Source organism: Notolepis coatsorum (genome assembly GCF_963971535.1).
Source record: "Notolepis coatsorum genome assembly, chromosome: 11".
Taxonomy (NCBI): domain Eukaryota; kingdom Metazoa; phylum Chordata; class Actinopteri; order Aulopiformes; family Paralepididae; genus Notolepis; species Notolepis coatsorum.
In genome coordinates, this window is record NC_140175.1 from 12,082,655 (window position 1) to 12,100,798 (window position 18,144).

The following is an 18,144-nucleotide window of genomic DNA, read 5'->3' on the forward strand; positions in this document are numbered from 1 at the left end:
AGTCTTAGTTCTCCATCCCTACCTCTGTTTTTGTAAACCTTTATCGATTTCTCAATACAAGTTGATTTAAGTAATCCACCAAAGATGGCAACCTGCGTCCATAGCAATGCATAGCAACACTTTTAATCCACACCCCCTCTCTGAGCCCTATTGAAATATCTTGAAAGAATATAAACTGGTAAATATCAATATCTGTTTGTTGCCAATTTGCATATTCATAGCTCCTTGTGTTCTCGATTAGGGTAAAGGTGTAGACATGCTGCTAATCCATTTTCAGTAGTTCCATTGGGTGGACATTTTTTAAGGGATTAAAATACATCTGGAGGTGGTCTTTAATAATCTACATCTATAGGGCGGCTACGTGGTGCAGTGGGCAAGGTGCTCACCACGAATACTGGAGACGCTGGGTTCGCCTGTTCGAGCCCAGCGCTCCACATTGCTTTCAGTTTAGCTGGTCGTCCGTACTAATACACATTGGCAGTATTAGGGGGTGGGAAACTGATGGGTGGGGATCGGGCATTGTGGACAGCGACTCCTACAGGTCGGTTGGTGCGCCTGCACAGTAGAATCAGGAAGCGATGGGGGCGGGGCCCCTCCAAAGCCCAGACCCCCGACGCTGAAAGATCTCGCTGCGCAGGTGAAAAAGATGCAACTGCTGTTACCTCGAGTATCGGAGGGGACTCGTGCAATGTATGACTTAGTCCACATTGCAGCCGGCTTGTGGGAGGCAAGAAACAGCGTTCGAGACACGAAATTGGGATGGGAGAAAAATGGGAGAAAAAGTGGATAAAAAAGAAATCTACATCTATGCTACAGTTTCGAAGGCTGTGATGTAATATACCCCCCCCCCGCCCCCCCAATAGACAGTCTCCTCCCCACCGTATGTATATTTATCTCCCACTCACCCACCCCCCCTCCTAATGTACAGTCTCCTCCCCATCATGTGTATATAATCTGTGTTAGGATCTATGGGTAACAACAGTACTGTATATTTGCATATCATATATGTCACAAATGTGACAGTACTATATACCTGTATGACTGTATGTCCCTATGCCATAAATGTCATGATGTCATGTATGTTGTGTATGTCATAAATGTCACTATGAATTGAAAATGGGGGACCCTGATGTAAACAAGACAAACGTCTTTCTCTGGTCTGCATCCCCTTAACAATTGTGTGTATTGAGCCGTACTGTGTATTGTACCCCATTCTGCAATCTGTTAAATAAAGTTTTCATGTTTTTTTTATTTTCATGTTTTTTTTTAAATATATTTCTGTGATTTCTTATAATTTGTTTAACAATATTTGTTTTTATTATTGTCATATGTCTGCGTGAATGTTAATTTGGATTATAATTAGGGAAGGGAGGGGGTTGAAATGTGTCTTTTTTATTTGTCATGTCATGTGTTACTGTATGTATGTATGTATGTATGTATGTATGTATGTATGTATGTATGTATGTATGTATGTATGTATGTATGTATGTATGTATGTATGTATGTATAAAACAAAAAAATGCAATAAAAAGGTTGTTTAAAAAAAAAATATATATATATGTATAAATAAATAAAGTTTTCATTCAATCATTCATTCATCCCCTAACCATAGATATAGATATCTATGCCCCTAACCCCACCCCCCCGGACGCGTCATCACTCAGAGAGGGACATGGTATGATCGCGAGAGCAGCGGCTCCCACGCAGCACTGTCTGTAGTGCAGTTCACTGGCGAGATTACAACCAGCTAGATTTACAAAAGCGTTGAGCTACAATCGTTGTATTTTTAACGCGCTAAATAATACGCAGCGGGATAAAAAACGGTACTTTTGTTAGTTTAGTTTGTTTGTATAGCAAGTTTCCTTTTGGGACCCGGTTATTATAGAAGAAAGTCCGGCACGTAACGTTAACGAAAGTCGTGTTTGACAAACCGTCCTGTTGTGTTCTGAGGTTCTGACTCCCCATCTGTCATCTCATCAGCTGCTCCAGCAAACATCATGAGCTTCCTCTTGTAAGTGACTTTGGTTTTCTCCCTGAGCCATTGCTTTTTTAAATATATATATATATACACACACTGCTGTCTACGGTTAGGCATCGATAATAACATCGATAACAATTCAAGCTAACTAAGCTAATGGCCACCACCACCATAACAAAATGGGGGACCCTGATGTAAACAAGACGAAAGTCTTTCTCTGGTCTGCATCCCCTTAACAATTGTGTGTATTGAGCCGTACTGTATTATTGTACCCATTCTGCAATCTGTTAATAACATTTTCAATCAATCATTCAATCAAACAAACACATCATCCATAGCGTCAGCAGCGGTTCAGGAAACAGCCCTGAGGAAGCAGCTAACACTGACTAGCTAAGCAATGGCCACAATAATAACCTCCTCCAATGTACAGTTTCTTCGTCAAATGTATACATACTCTCTTTCTTTATTAGACTCTTTTTGTATCACAAACCGTACTGTGTTTGTAAATCTGGCATGTCATAAATGTATAGATGTAACAGTACTGTATCTGTATTGATTGATTGAACACTTTATTTAACAGGTTGCAGAATGGGTACAATACAGTACGGCTCAATACACACAATTGTTAAGGGGATGCAGACCAGAGAAAGACTTTCGTCTTGTTTACATCAGGGTCCCCCATTTTCAATTCATCATAACATATGTCATAAATGTATAGATGTAGCAGTACTGTCTATCTGTATGTCGTGTATGTCATATGTTATGATGAATTGAAAATGGGGGACCCTGATGTAAACAAGACGAAAGGCTTTCTCTGGTCTGCATCCCTTTAATCTGTCTGTGTGGATCTGTCTTAATCTCAATCTGTTAATAAACATTTCAATCAATCAATCAATCAATCAATCGATCAATCGATCAAGCGGTTCAGGACATGGCCCCAGCCGCTTCATGAGGAGCTAATTATTACACTTGCTAGCTAAAGCAATGTCTATAATAATAACATCATCCATAGGGTTATTGGCGGTTCAAACACTTAATTTCAAGCATCAAACACTTAGTTTCCTGCATTCTGGTGTACTTCGTTCTATGCAACAAGTTGTGCCCTTTCTGCATCAATTTATGGTGGAAATGTCTTTAACCGTGAATATGGATGATATTATCATATTATTATGGTCATTGGTTAGCTAGCTAAGTGTTATTAGCGATACTCGATTGATTGATTGAAAACTTTATTAACAGATTGCAGAATGGGTACAGTATTAATACCTAACCCTATTATCTGGTATAATATCTGGTATAATAAACCATAACGTTAGTAACTGGCGTATTGCACTACTAATCCAAACGTCATTGTTGTAAAAGGTATGTCTTTAATAGATGGGCCTAACTTTAGCTATTTATTGCTGGAATGGACAGTTTCTCCTCGGCCAAGACTAACAAGCCATGTAACGTTAAAAAAATAGAACGCGATCGATCTTGTCCTGAATGACACAATAAACACACGATATAGAACGGTTATTCCTGTACACACGCCTCGGATAAGTAATCATTCAACCAATATACCAAGGGACCTCAGTCACACACTGTTGAGATATATATTTCATGAATGGTCTGGAAAGGTACTTTAGGGCCCACATTACTTGAGTATTTGTCATCACAGTAGAAGCCACCTTGCCTAACAGCAGCATTGTTCTTCCTCTTTTCAAAACGTGACTCACAGTGGAAATCGTTCTTCCAAGACGTTCAAACCCAAGAAGAATATTCCCGAGGGCTCACATCAGTACGAGCTGTTGAAGCATGCAGAGGCTACACTGGGAAGTGGTAACCTGCGTATGGCAGTCATGTTACCCGAGGGTGAAGACTTGAACGAGTGGGTGGCAGTCAACAGTAAGGACACCCCCCCCCCCCCCCCCCCGGCACACCTTTGTTTGGTTATTATGGTTACTCCAGGCCCAGGGCGTAGGCTTGGTTTGGTTTCAACACTTTAAAGGTGTTGTAAGTGGTATTTTTTTTGTTTGATAAAATGTGTGGTCTACATGTCTAGCCATAACACTGAAGAAGGAACCATAGTTCCGAAACATGTCTGTTGTTTCCATTTCAGGCTGCCATTAAAACTAATGAACCTGAGAGTGCTGGTCCGGCTTTCCTGCTTTCTTGATATTCAACTTTATGGGATTACAGCACCCAGTGTCAGACCTTGAGACTGAGAGCGTGGTCTAACTTGACAATGTGGTCTACATGTTAAAATAATAGCTCTACACTCCGACACCCACATCACTGATATAGTGTTTGGTCAGTAACATGGGTCTCCCAGTCCCTCCTGCTCTGCAGTAAACACAAAATACATTTTCCGGTATCCCTTCCCACTTTATGGTAAATGGTGCATTTATATAGTGCTTTTATCCAAAAATCGCTTTACAATTTTTTGTTCCTCACATTCACTCAGATATTCACACAGACGGGCGGAGGCGACCATGTAAGGTGCCAACCTGCAATTAGGGGTTAAATGACTTGCTCAAGGACACTTCGACACGCTGCCTGCTGGGAGGAGCGGCAATCGAACCGGGAACCTTCCGTTTACTAGACGACTGCTGCTCTACCTCCTGAGCCACTGTCAGGAGAGAGAACTCCACACTGCAAAATAAGAAATAAAAACTAGTTTTATTAAGCAAATGTGTCCTTGAAACAAGTAAAATAATCTGCCAGTGCATGTTGGCAAATTTGGCTTGGCAAGATTTCTTGAAATAAGGGGGGACCCACGTTACTGACCAAACACTATATCAGTGATGGCTGTCAGCATGTAGAGCTATTTAACACATAACTATTTAACAAAATAATTCCAATTACATTAAGGGGGGGGGGGGGGGGGGGTCCTCCCCCAGGAACCTTTGAGCGTCAAACAGTCAAAATCACAAGAAATCCCATCTTTAAAAGATTAGGCTACTCCCACAGGTCTCATATTGTCCTCGGTTAGCTTGTTCCCGTAATCCATTTATCTCTCTCTCCCCGCGGCTCTTCTGTTTTTAAAATGACCTTTTATGGTTTGATACCAACCGTGTCCCTGAACTCTTATTCCAGTCCCGTTACTGAAGAGTTATTCTCCCTCCCAAGCACTCGGTGAACTGTCGTAGCAACGCTCGGTGGAAGGAAGGCCCATGTGAAGTCACGCTGCAGGAGGAACCCACTGTGCTGCATGTTAAACAGGGGTCATTGTCTGAACTGTCAGGGCCTTGTTTACCATCATCCTCTACACTTCAGACAAAATTGCCGGCCAGAGGAAGACTTATTTCCTCTTGCACACATCCGATGACCGCATCCACCACACCGGTCGGTCAGTCAGTAGTTCTCCTCTGTGAGATTAGCAAATAGAGAACTACCCCCCCCCCCCTCACCCCTCACCCCCTCGAAACTGTTAGGAATCAGCTGACGTTTGTTTGATCCTGGCCCCCAAAGTAGGCCTCATGTTTCCAGGAGTGCAATTAATGCTGGAGTGCATTTTTTTTTTTTATTATAGTTTGGATCAGGTTAGTGGTAGTGGTGGTAGATCAGGTTATATGACACGCTTGTGTTATTCAAGTATGTGTACATAAAATGTAAATAATATACATATACAGTACATATATTTATATTTACAGCATATATATATCCATACTGTCTGAATATACTTGCATACAATTCTTCTATATACCTACTTATACACCTGCATATAACACATAATAGCTCTGTTTGATAGCATGTACAGTAATGCTGTGTATACCGTGTATATATATATATATATATATACACACACACACACACACACATCTTTATATATTTCTTTTGTATAAATTCTTTTTTTTATTATTATACATTATGTAGATACTATATCTGTATACCCCTTACCTACTCTTACTAGTTATGCTGCTGGCCAGTACGAGGGTGTGTGTCTTGGATGGGGATGTGGTGGGGATTGACGTGGTGGAGATTGATGTGTGGGGTGGGAAAACTGACTGTTCCGGGTGGGGGGGGGGGGGGGGGGGTGGTATTAAATTCCTCAGTCTAAAGAGATGACCTTGCCCCTGGCAAGCCTTCTAGTGATCCATTGTTAAAGCGCCTCCGAGTGATCTCTTCCAGTAATGAAGGACACTCTTATCTCAGTTTTTGGATGAATCCCACTCATGAGAAACAACTAATATGTGATTCTTCTTGCAGGGAGTGCAGAAACATCTGCACTCCTATCACAGATAGCTGATGAATGACATTATTAAATGTAGCGTAATACTAAAACAAACTAAAAGCTCAAGGACTCCTATAGCCAAAGCACTCATGAGTTATACCTTATTTCTATTGGCTTAGTTGCCTACACTGTTAAAGTCTACATTTCAGAATACAATGGGGCTTAGCTGTATATTTAGGTTATTGTATTATTATATGAATGTTTATATGTTTATTTTTATAACCTTACATTGAAACGGCATTAGGAATATTGATTGGATTTAGATAAAGTAATTGAACCATCTTATTTGTCATAGGGCCTAACAAAAATAATGGTTTGGTTCCGGTTGCCGACCGACCCTGCCGATTTAGGTGCGACCCAATTTATTTTATGAGTTTAAAAATAAAAATAAAATATTACAATTTTTTTACAATAAAGTTTCATAAAAATCTTAGTCAAACCTTTAGTATTATGGATATTAAACATGCTGGCAGAGTACATGCATCCATGTTGTTGTAAACATTTTAATTAAAGAAATTCCCTATCCATAGTCGCCGTGGGAAAGAATAAAATAAAAAATAAAATAAAATAAATTCCCTACCTACCCATGGCTTTAACTGACAACCAACAGAAAACAAACAATATTTTTTGTTATGCCCTACTACCATAGTGTCTTTATACCTGTATCATTGTACATATTAATACTACAGCTCTGTACATACATCTTATTAGCACTATAGTACACATTTTTATATTTTATACCCAGTTTAATCACATGTACATTGTATATATCTATTGCACTTCACTGTTACATTTGCACTCTGGTTGGATGCCAAACCTCTTTGCATTGTACTGTACTTGTGCTGCATGATGACGATACATTTTAATCTAATCTGATCTGATTGGGTTAGTGAAAATATGACAGCATTGATACAAGGAACAAGGTGTGTACATAAAAATGTATGTGATTTAAAAAAAAAAATCTTTTTTTATTTCTCAGCTGTGGACTTCTTCAACCAGATCAACATGCTCTATGGCACCATCACAGACTTCTGCACGGAGGAGAGCTGTTCCGTCATGTCCGCCGGTCCCAAGTAAGTGGCTGCCCCCGTCATGTCCGCCGGTCCCAAGTAAGTGGCTGCCCCCGTCATGTCCGCCGGTCCCAAGTAAGTGGCTGCCCCCGTCATGTCCGCCGGTCCCAAGTAAGTGGCTGCCCCCGTCATGTCCGCCGGTCCCAAGTAAGTGGCTGCCCCCGTCATGTCCGCCGGTCCCAAGTAAGTGGCTGCCCCCGTCATGTCCGCCGGTCCCAAGTAAGTGGCTGCCCCCGTCATGTCCGCCGGTCCCAAGTAAGTGGCTGCCCCCGTCATGTCCGCCGGTCCCAAGTAAGTGGCTGCCCCCGTCATGTCCGCCGGTCCCAAGTAAGTGGCTGCCCCCGTCATGTCCGCCGGTCCCAAGTAAGTGGCTGCCCCCATCATGTCTGCCGGTCCCAAGTAAGTAGCTGGGTGTGGAAGCGGCTGCTAGCACGTGTGTAAGAATGTTAGTTAGTTCCTGGCCAAATTCCCAATCAGGTCTCTGGCCACCTAATCATATCCTCCCCCTTAATTGGCTGATATCAATCGGTTTGCGCAATCTGATTGGCCACTGACGTTTTTCTCAGCGCCAATCGCGTTACTCCTAACAAACTGGTTAAGCTTGGCGACTCTTTCGAAGTCGCTCTCTTTTGAAGTTGGTTAAGGTTAGGGTTAGTTGGTTAGGGTTAGTTGGTTAAGGTTAGGGTTAGTTGGTTAAGGTTAGGGTTAGTTGGTTAAGGTTAGGGTTAGGGTAACAGCCTGCTGGCACGATTGTTAGGAGTAACGCAATTGGCGCTGAAAAAAACGTCAGTGGCCAATCAGATTGCGCAAACCGAACGCGGAAGTGCAACTCCGTTAGGGAAAATTTACATGCGAGCCGTTCAGCCATTGTGTAATGTCACGTGTGATGTGTGCCTGGTGCCAGTGTATGGCAGCCATTGAGCCTGCGTAGCCCAAGGTTGGGTGCTACCAGTGGTGGTGAAGGAGGCAATTTCCACCCTACATTGTGGGGAGCGCTTTGAGTGTCTAGAAAAGCGCTATATAAATAATGAATTATTATTATTATTATTAGTGGCGCATAAACGGGCCATTGAAAAGCCTTTTGGTCTAATCACAGGGTATCTGTGGGGTATTAAAAAGTATTAAATTCATAATTCTCAATTTAAGTCCTTTAAAAGGTATTCAATTTAATTTGCACAGGTATTACACTTTCTTGGGGAGGCAGCCCGGCTGTTTGGAGATTAAATAATATCAAATATATGAAATGTTTGTGTATTCAAGTCGTTTTTTTTTTCGTGCAAGTGCAGCCGCCAGTTCAGTGTTGCTATGTGTTTTTTCTTTTTGCTAGTACGGTCGTGAAATTGGTATTAAATCTTGCTCTCATTCACTCTAAGGGATATGAAAAAGTATTAAATATTGAACTTGTTGAAACCTGCAGTCACCCTGAATCAGAAATGTCAGTTCTGTAAATGGAAAGACTCCAGCGGTGTCACGGTGATGAATGCCTGAGGTATTAATAGAACCAAGGCGAAGATTAAAGATCAAAGAGACAAAGACGTGAGGGGAGCGGAATAAAACCCAACCGGTGAATATTTGTGTCGTACAGGTACGAGTACCACTGGGCGGATGGCACCAACATCAAGAAGCCAATCAAATGCTCTGCTCCCAAGTACATCGACTACCTCATGACGTGGGTACAGGACCAGCTCGACGACGAGACGCTGTTCCCCTCCAAGATCGGTACGAGTTTCATTTTTTTGTGAACAAATTTTTTTATTATTATTTTTTTGACATGACATACAAACATTTACAGTAGAAAAAAAGGGTAGGAGTTTCATATAGTCTTTTGTACGAGTTTCATATCTTTGCGCTGCCGCGGCCTTCTCTTAACAGCAGGGTTCGCACACAAGGTCCTTGAAGTGCTTAAAGTGCTTGATTTTTGACCAAAAAAATCCTTGAAATTCAAATCAACCGTTCGCATTGAAAGTTTTGTTCATTCATGATACAAAATTTCGCAATCATGAAATATATATTTTTGTATCTATAGTGTAACTAATTGTCGTAAATTGGTTTTTTAAGCCATAAATATTGACCAGATTATTATAATTTTATATTGATTTTCTCCGGGCTCCATACAAACAATATCATAACTTCACATTCATTTATCTGAGCCTTCTGTAGTACAATTTGCATCCAGGGTTACTGAATCTGAGTTAAAGTGTTTTGTTAGTCTAGAAAAAAAAGTATAGGTTGTTATTGACTGTATTGGTCTTCATTTGTGTACTTGTGACACAAATGAAGACCAATACAGTCAATAACAACCTATACCTTTTTTTCTAGACAAACAAAAATGTATCCTTTTTAAATGCTCTTTTAAAATGAAAAATAGTGCTTGGAAAAGTATGTGAAAGTCCTTGAATTTAATTTGGCAATGTCTGTGGGAACCCTGTTAACAGTGATACTTATATGCAGTTTTGATTTTAATCGTATTTATTATGGTATATTCAGTCTTGACTCTCAGGAGGTAGAACGGCCGGCTGGTAATCGGAAGGTTCCCGGTTCGATTCCCCGCTCTCCTCCCGGCAGCGTGTCGTAGTTAACCCCTAAACCGCTGCCGATGAGCCAACGTTGCTATCGGCCAGCACTAATAGAACGGTCTCTCTCATGCATCATCAAACATAATAACATTATCAAGAATGATTTGTCAGCCATATTAACAGCATAAATGCGAGACACTTAACCCCTAACCGCTCCCGTTGAGCAGGTCGGCACCTTGCATGGTTGGTCGCCTCCGCCGTCGATCTGTGCTCGTGGTGAATGTGAGGCATAAATTGTAAAGCGCTTTGGATAAACATGCTCTATAAATGCACCATTACCGTTTACATGCCAAATGGCTATTCAAGAAATGTCAATTTGAATAGAGATGACCTTTCAGTTCGAGTTCTACGCTGAGATTTTCCACACGGCCATTTGTTGTGAGACGATCCCAGCAAACGGCACATTCATCTCCAAGTAAGATAGTGGAATCGTGTCTGGTGGCGTTTACTGTCGTTGAAGTTGACCCTGGGCACGATTTATGTGCCAGACTGCCATGAAACCTCCCTAAGTGTGACCGTGACCCTCCTGGCGCCTTCTAGACGCCGTAACACTGATGGTGCCTGTAAAGGGGCATTTCACACAATGTCACACTCTCAACACTGTAAACACGAGTGCACCAATTGAATTTGGTTTGCAACATTTTGAGTAGGGCTGACCTTCGAAGCTTTTTTTGGCAATCGAAGCTTCGGGGCCGAGCTTCGATTTTAATTCGAAGCTTTGAAAAAATATATATATAATAATTATATAATAATATAATATTTTTTTGTTTTTAAATGTGCTCTATAAATAAAGTGGATTGGATTAATTAATTAAGTAGCCCCTTTCGTGACTGTGACGCAGCCAACAAGGTTTCACTCGGCTGCGCTGCCTGGGTGCAGTGGGGCTGCTCTCACAGCCAACGACATGACATTACATAATTATGTTGCAACCTTCGTCTATCAAGCAAACAATTATATACATATTTATATGTAGTTGATAGAGACAAAGGCAGACTTCGACTTAATTAAGCACGTTTTATTAAGACATATTTTTATATGGGTCGGGACACTTTAAAAAAGCAGCACAATGAACACATCTGTCCGACATAGTCTTAAATAACAAACGGCATTGCTTCGCTTCTTCGTCGACATGTCTGCTGCACGTTGTTGTTTTCAACACAGATAATCTCCACATGCTTGTTGTAGAGAGGTGGAGTCGAGGCGCCGCTTACTTTCGTTTCATTGGAATGGAGGCGGGAAGGCGCAGCTTACTTTCGTTTCATTGGAATGGAGGCGTAAGATTTTGGAGGCAAAAAAAATGTATATTAAAAAAAAAATAAGAAATTATATATATTTTTATTTTTTTAAACTTTGATTTTTTTTTTATGTTCGAAGCTTGTGCCATCGAACGAAGCTTTGAAGTATTTAAGACAGCCCTAATTTTGAGAGTTAAAGTCACCATGAAATGGCGTTGCGATCGTGTTTGGATTCTGTGATTTGACGTGTTTCAGAGTGGAACGGGCTTTTAAAGCGAGACTTGCTTCCCGAAAGGAACTGATGGAACGTTCACCAAAGATATAGCAGTAAAACGGAGTGACAGAGATGTCAAGTCATTGGGGACCAATAGGAGGAGAGTTTTGTATGATCAGAGGTAGGAAAGAAGCGGGACTATTTTAAAATAAACTATCATCATTTATTGGATGGAGATTTTATTCCTGAGCACATGAATGGGTCTGTGAAAAATACAAAACGAAAATATAAAAATACACTTGAACGAAAGAAAACATTTATCTTTCACTTCATATTGACTTTTGAAGTTTGTGATGTCATCCGAGGACATCCTTGTGTTATTATGGCACAATGAAATGATGTAGATACGGCATAACATTAGTTAAAAATATAATATAATAATAATAAACATACACTTATAGTATATACTTACTATCAGTGAATATGTTTCTTTAGGACTTAAATTCAAAACAAACAAAGGCAGCGGCGGTTAGGTGGTCGAGCGGAGATTGCGTTCGTCACCAGCCCCGGAGCTGTGAGCTTGGTTCGCCTGTTCGAATCCAGCTCACAGCTCCGGGGTTGTCACCAGCTTGGCTGGCCGTCTGCACTGATACAATTGGCTGTATCAGAGGGTGGGAGAAGCTGGCGGGGTGGGTCCGGGTCGTTGTAAACAGCGACTCCTACAGTTCGGTCGGGGCGCCTGCTAAGCGCGGATTGGACGTGAGGGGGATAGTGTGGTCCTCCCACACGCTACGCCCTCTCAATGAGAATCCGCGCTGCCAGGTGAAAAGAAGCGGTGATTGGCTGGACGTGTGTCGGAGGAAGCACGTGGTAGCCTCCACTCTCCCAAATGATCTGACTGTGGGGGGTAAAGCGCAGCGACCAGGAAGGGACTGGGAATTGGCATGCGACTAACATTGGGATGGGAGAAAATCGGAGGAAAATGGAGGGGAAAAAAAAAAAAAACAAAGGCTCAGAAGGTAGAGTGGTGGTCGTCTGGTAATCAGAAGGTTCCCGGTTTGATTCCGACTCCTCCCGGCAGCGTGTCGAAGTGTCCTTGAGCAAGACACTTAACCCCTAGCTGTTCCCAATGAGCAGGTCGGCACCTTGCACGGTCGCCTCCGCCGTCGGTGTGTGAATGTGTGAATGTGAGGCATAAGTTGCAAAGCGCTTTGGATAAAAGCTACTATATGATAAATGCAGTCCATTACAAAATAGCTAGTGAATTAAAAACCATAGCAATAATCCCGCTTGGAAACTCAACTACCTTGATGACTGCTACAAAATAGTGTCCAGGTGTAAATGGATTTACTTACTCATCACTCATTTCAAAGAAAGCTTTAGGATACAGGGACCACAGGGTGCATTGCGTTGTCTTCTACAAAAACAAGCAAACAAACACATTGCTTCTCCCACCTCTATTGCAACATTATGCAAGGTTGAACGACAGACTGAACTTCAAATAATGTCAGAGTGATGCATCATGCACGGTTCATCTCGTAAGGAATATAGCCAGCTGCGTTTGCGTGTCTGAACGTGTGATGTGTTTGAGGCCTTGGGATGTGAAAACGGAGAAGTGAAAGGGGAAGATGGCAGGGTCGCCCCCTGGGACCTGCTGTGTACGGATATGCAGCTGTGCCGTTCAATCGCCCCGCTGTGTGCATATTGGGTCAGGCCAAAGAAGGCTTAATGAAAACAACAACACTCTCTCCAAAAATAGATAGTCGTCAAAATATGGAGAATAATGAACATGATCTCAGTTGTGATTGGAGGATTAAGAAAAGAGGGTGGGTTTGAGATGGGTAAATTTGGTTGTTAAAGTTGTGTGACGTATCAACCTTCCAATAAATAGTTTCTGGGGCCAAGCGTCCTGCGTTGGCTGAGGCTCTGGTCTTTTCAACATGCGTATCTATGCCACGTGCTGCGTCCCTTGTTGTTTTAATAGATCCGAGTAGGGGTGTAACAATGCATCGATCCTAAGGTGACGATTCAACTGCATCGATTTGAAAACGTAATCGATTATTAAAAAATATATAAATTATTGACCTATAGTCCATTCATGCTGAGTGAATCAGTTCCCCCAGCCACATTTGTCTATAAATCTTTTTGGGGGGAATTAACTGATTGAAAATGTATCGCATCGAATCGAATCGTGGTCAAATGAAGATATTTCACGATTCATTGAATCGTCGCCTGAAGAATCATAATCGAATCGTTGCACCCCTAGATCTGAGTCATAAAGAAACAGTTTGGGGTTGTGCTGTGCTCCTAGTATCTCCCGCCGTCTGAAGCGGAGCGCTTGGCCCCCGGACATGAAAATACGTCACACTACTCGACAACCGTATAGCTCCTCTTACCCTTTTTGTTTGTTTGTGGTCCAGGTGTCCCTTTCAAGCGTAACTTCATGTCGGTGGCGAAGACGATCCTGAAGCGGCTGTTCAGGGTCTACGCCCACATCTACCACCAGCACTTTGACTCAGTGATGCAGCTGCAGGAGGAGGCGCACCTCAACACCTCCTTCAAGCACTTCATCTTCTTCGTTCAGGTAATCACTTGGGATGGGAGAAAAATAAGGAGAAAAAGTGGATAAAAAAAAGAATAGGTATAAAAGTAGTGCAATGTTGAAAGTGCAGACATAAGAATAGGCATAAATAAGTACAATAAGTATAGTGTTCCTTAGGGGTGTAACTAGGGTTGGGCAAGTAACATATAAGTAACATATTGGCATTTCGATTCTTAATTTCGATTTCTAAAAAAAAACTTAATTTTTTTTTTACTTTGTTAATTAATACCCTAGTTACAGTACAGCAACCAAATTAAACTGTATCAAGTCAACTGACAATGTGAATAGTATGAAAACAATTTTAAGATTTTTCAAAAAAAGAAGAAAATCTCCTGCGAAATAAGCTGTGACCTGTTTTGACCTGCACCTCAAAGAATCGGAACCGAGAATCGTTTAGAACAGGAATCGAAATGGAGAATCGGAATCGTTCAAATCCAAAAGATGCCCAACCCTAGGTGTAACGATTCGACCTCACAATGATTAGATTAGATTACGATTCTTCAGGCAACGATTCAATGCATCATGAAAACTCTTCATTTGACCACGATTCGATTAGATACATTTTCTATCAGTTAATTCCCAAAAAAAGGTTGAATACACAAATGTGGCTGGGGGAACTGACTCACTCAGCATGAATGGACTATATAGGTCAATACAAATAATACACAATAATACACACATAGAATCGATTCTAATCGATTCTAACATTTTCAAATCGATGCAGTTGACTCGGCACATTAGGATTGATGCATGTCGATGCATCGTTGCGCCCCCTACTAGTGTTCCTCGGTTCCGTCGTGTGACGTCTGGTTCCCCGTCTCTTCCTGCAGGAGTTCAACCTGATCGACAGGCGGGAGCTGGTCCCTCTGCAGGAGCTGATCGAGAAGCTGACCACCAAGGACAGATAAGCGGCAGCGCTGTCCTCCTCCTCCTCCGTGCTACTGTCCTACTTCATGTTGCACAGACACCCACCCCGCCCTGGCTGTATGTATGCAGAGACACCCACCCACCCCGCCCTGGCTGTATGTATGCAGAGACACCCACCCCGCCCTGGCTGTATGTATGCAGAGACACCCACCCCCTGCCCTGGCTGTATGTATGCAGTATAATACTATATTTCCATTTGGGGAAATGTTTTTTAAAAATAAGGCCAGGAATAAGGAAGGGGATCTTGATAGGGTTAACCCTCTTCACTAGCACACTACATGAGGTTAACCCTTTCACTGCCACACTGCGTGGTAGTGAAAGCCGGGTTAACCTTCTGTAGTGTGGATGTGAAAGGGTTTAACCCCGTTGTCGTGTGGCAGTGAAAAGGGTTAACCTTCTGTATTGTCGCAGTGAAAGGGTTAACCCGTTGGCAGTGAAAGGGTTAAGGCACCAGGACTAAGGCCATCAGGGATTACACACTAATTTGAACGAACCAGCCGGTGGAACAACATTAAGAGGAAATGGTTTTTGAGCTCTTTTTCTTTCTTTTTTTGACAGATCCCTCACATTATCAGTATTCTGTTATCGCTTACGTTTGGTGTAGTGTGTGGACTCTGCACAGCTTTTCTCACACTTGGGACACTAGATGGGTGTTTTATAGGCGTTATTCTGTGTCCAAGATGACCTTAACGATAGGCGAGAGGAAGGGCGTGCGCGCGCAAGGTCGCCACGATGTAACCGGCACGGTTCTAATGTCATTTGTTACCCGAACTCCATTTAGGTCAAGTCCTACCGCGGCAGTTCAATTAAAACCAACAGCCAATTAAGTCATTTGTGTATCTTTTTCTATATGAAGAGCTGGAGAAGCGGGGGTTCGCCAGGTGTTTCAAGCCGCTAATCGCCCCCGACGACGACGACATCGGTACATTTTAAAAAAAAAGAAAAAAAAAAGATTCCCAAGTGCCTGGCATGGCTCGTTATCGCCAAACGTAAACAACAAGGAAGCAAGCCAACATGCTGACACTAAACGTGAGACGTAAAGCCCTATATACTGTTTCTTCCCAGGATCTCCGTCTCGTCATCCCAGGTCCTTTTTCCCCACGTGGCCCCCGGATGCGTGACGGAGTCGAATCCCCCCATCCTCTCGCGTCGTCACGGCAACAGTTTGATCTGTCGAAAACATACTTGCGCCTACCTTCTCCTATGAAGATGCTTCTTTTTTGTTTCACACTCTCTCTGTCTCTCTCTCTCTCTCTCTCTCTCTCTCTCTCTCTTCTGCCAAGAACTCTGTAGGTTCTGATAAATGAATGTTTGGGGAGACCCCGACGTGAGGCTGGAGGGTCTGATGTAGTGTAAGCGGGGGGGGGGGGGGGGGGCTTAAAGAAACAAGTGTTTCTCAGTAGTGACACGCCCCGCCCCCCCGCGTATAGTAGTTTGGTCTTTGTCTAAAATGGGAATTTCTTGAGGTCGGGGGGGGGGGGGGGGGGGGTCCGCTTTTGCAATTCGACTTGAAACCTCTCATACGGTTTCTTTTAAACTCTCGTCGAGACGCGTCTTGGGAGAGAGAGAGCGAGAGAGAGAGAGAGAGAGAGAGAGAGAGACGACCCGGAACCTTGAATGCTGTAAATAAGGGGGGCGATGTATAAGAGAAGACAACAGTAGAGAATTGTATTCGAGGTCACACAGGCTCCGCAGTTACAATACCGATGTGATTAATTGGGCCACCGTACGCCGCGCCGCGTCCCTCGTTCTCTTACCGGCCATAAAGCACTTTGTCAACGGTTTTCCTGACCTCCTTTTTTTGCCTGAATGTTTATTGAGTGCTTTGTGAGAAGCTGTATTATGTAACTGATGAGTTTTTTTGTTCTCTTTCGTATCCCCCCCCCCAACAGAATGTTATCGCGCCGCTTAGCCACCACTGACTGACATAGGCTCTATGGCACATACAAGTGAGATGTTTCTTATGCTTTTGTAAAGGTCTTGTACGTGGTGTTGCTGTGACTCAGACAGCAGATGATGCATGATGAGAAAAAAGAAAAAGAAAAACTTTTCCAATCTGAAAATGTAGTTTTACTATGCAATAATTCATGCTACTCTCGAATACCAGTCATGTCATTCATATCTTCTTACCCATCCGACACTTAGCCAGGCTACATGTTTATTATTATGTGAGGAAAACACCTTAATTAATTTGCTTTCCAGTGCTTAACTTTAGTGGTTTATGGTGGGATTGGATTTGTTAAAACGTTTTTTTGCATTTTATTATTCGGTAAGGCTCAGAGAAATGACATGAGCATTTATGGTCTTTTCAGGAAGATATAACGATGAAATGCAACCCTGTACATACAAAGTTTAGACATGTTTTTTTTTATATATTCCTTTTGGGCGAAGCATGGTGTGGTAGCTTTAGGTAAGAATGCATCATTATTGACTCTTTCACTTTATTTGGATGATATTTTTATCATCCAAAATCTCGGTTAGCTCTCCCGTTTTCCTTAGACGATTTTAACGAGAATTCTGACAAATGTTCTAGTAAAGAGAATAGTCATCCGTACGACATCTCATCCTGATGGGAATATTCATAGCATAGCCTATTGCCTACAGTTTTTCCCCTTAACTGTAATGACTCTGATAATGTTTGTAAATAATGGCTTGATTAAGGGTTTTCGATGCTACTGAACTGAACAGCTGTTTACAAGGCAAATAAAGTGGTCTTTGAAATCTGTCTCCAGCCTCTTGTTTCTGCAGAGACTTACTTTGGTAGGAAATGTTTGTGATGGAAAAAAAGGTAAATGGTGCATTTATATAGCAGCTTTTATCCAAAGCGCTTTACAATTTGTTCCTTACATTTGACCCATTCACTCACACACTGACGGTGCCCATGCACGGTGCCAACCTGCTGACGGTGACCATGCACGGTGCCAACCTGCTGACTGTGACCATGCAAGGTGCCAACCTGCTGACGGTGACCATGCAAGGTGCCAACCTGCTCATCTGGAGTAATTAAAGCGGAACTATCTTATAAATGGCCTTTTTGAGTGTTTAGCATTGTTTCCTAGCTATGTGAACTTATATTAATATGATCTATGTCTCAAAATTCTCATATTGGCGCATTCTTCCAATTCTCCTCTCACAATATTCACCCTCACTGAACTGAGTCATCTGAAAATGTGATGATTTGTGATGTCAGAGAGACTCGGCTGCATGATAATGTTGAGATACAAGATGAGCTGCACACAGTGGTTGGAGCTCAGGCTCAAAACGGCTCGAGATCTTGAGGTAGAAAAATGCTGTTTTTGAGGACTTGATTAGAAATACAAAACAAT

The 18,144-nt window shown here is 42.3% G+C and overlaps 1 protein-coding gene across 1 annotated transcript; it reads left to right on the forward strand.

Moving 5' to 3' along the window:
• Positions 1-1,725: 1,725 nt before the first annotated feature.
• Positions 1,726-16,173, forward strand: LOC311236715 (MOB kinase activator 1B). The gene is made up of 6 exons (XM_084324452.1): positions 1,726-2,011; positions 3,699-3,865; positions 7,174-7,267; positions 8,850-8,983; positions 13,710-13,873; positions 14,722-16,173. Exons 1-6 carry the CDS (start codon positions 1,998-2,000, stop codon positions 14,797-14,799), a joined length of 651 nt encoding a protein of 216 aa, XP_084180578.1. The 5' UTR covers positions 1,726-1,997; the 3' UTR covers positions 14,800-16,173.
• The last annotated feature ends 1,971 nt before the right edge of the window (positions 16,174-18,144 follow it).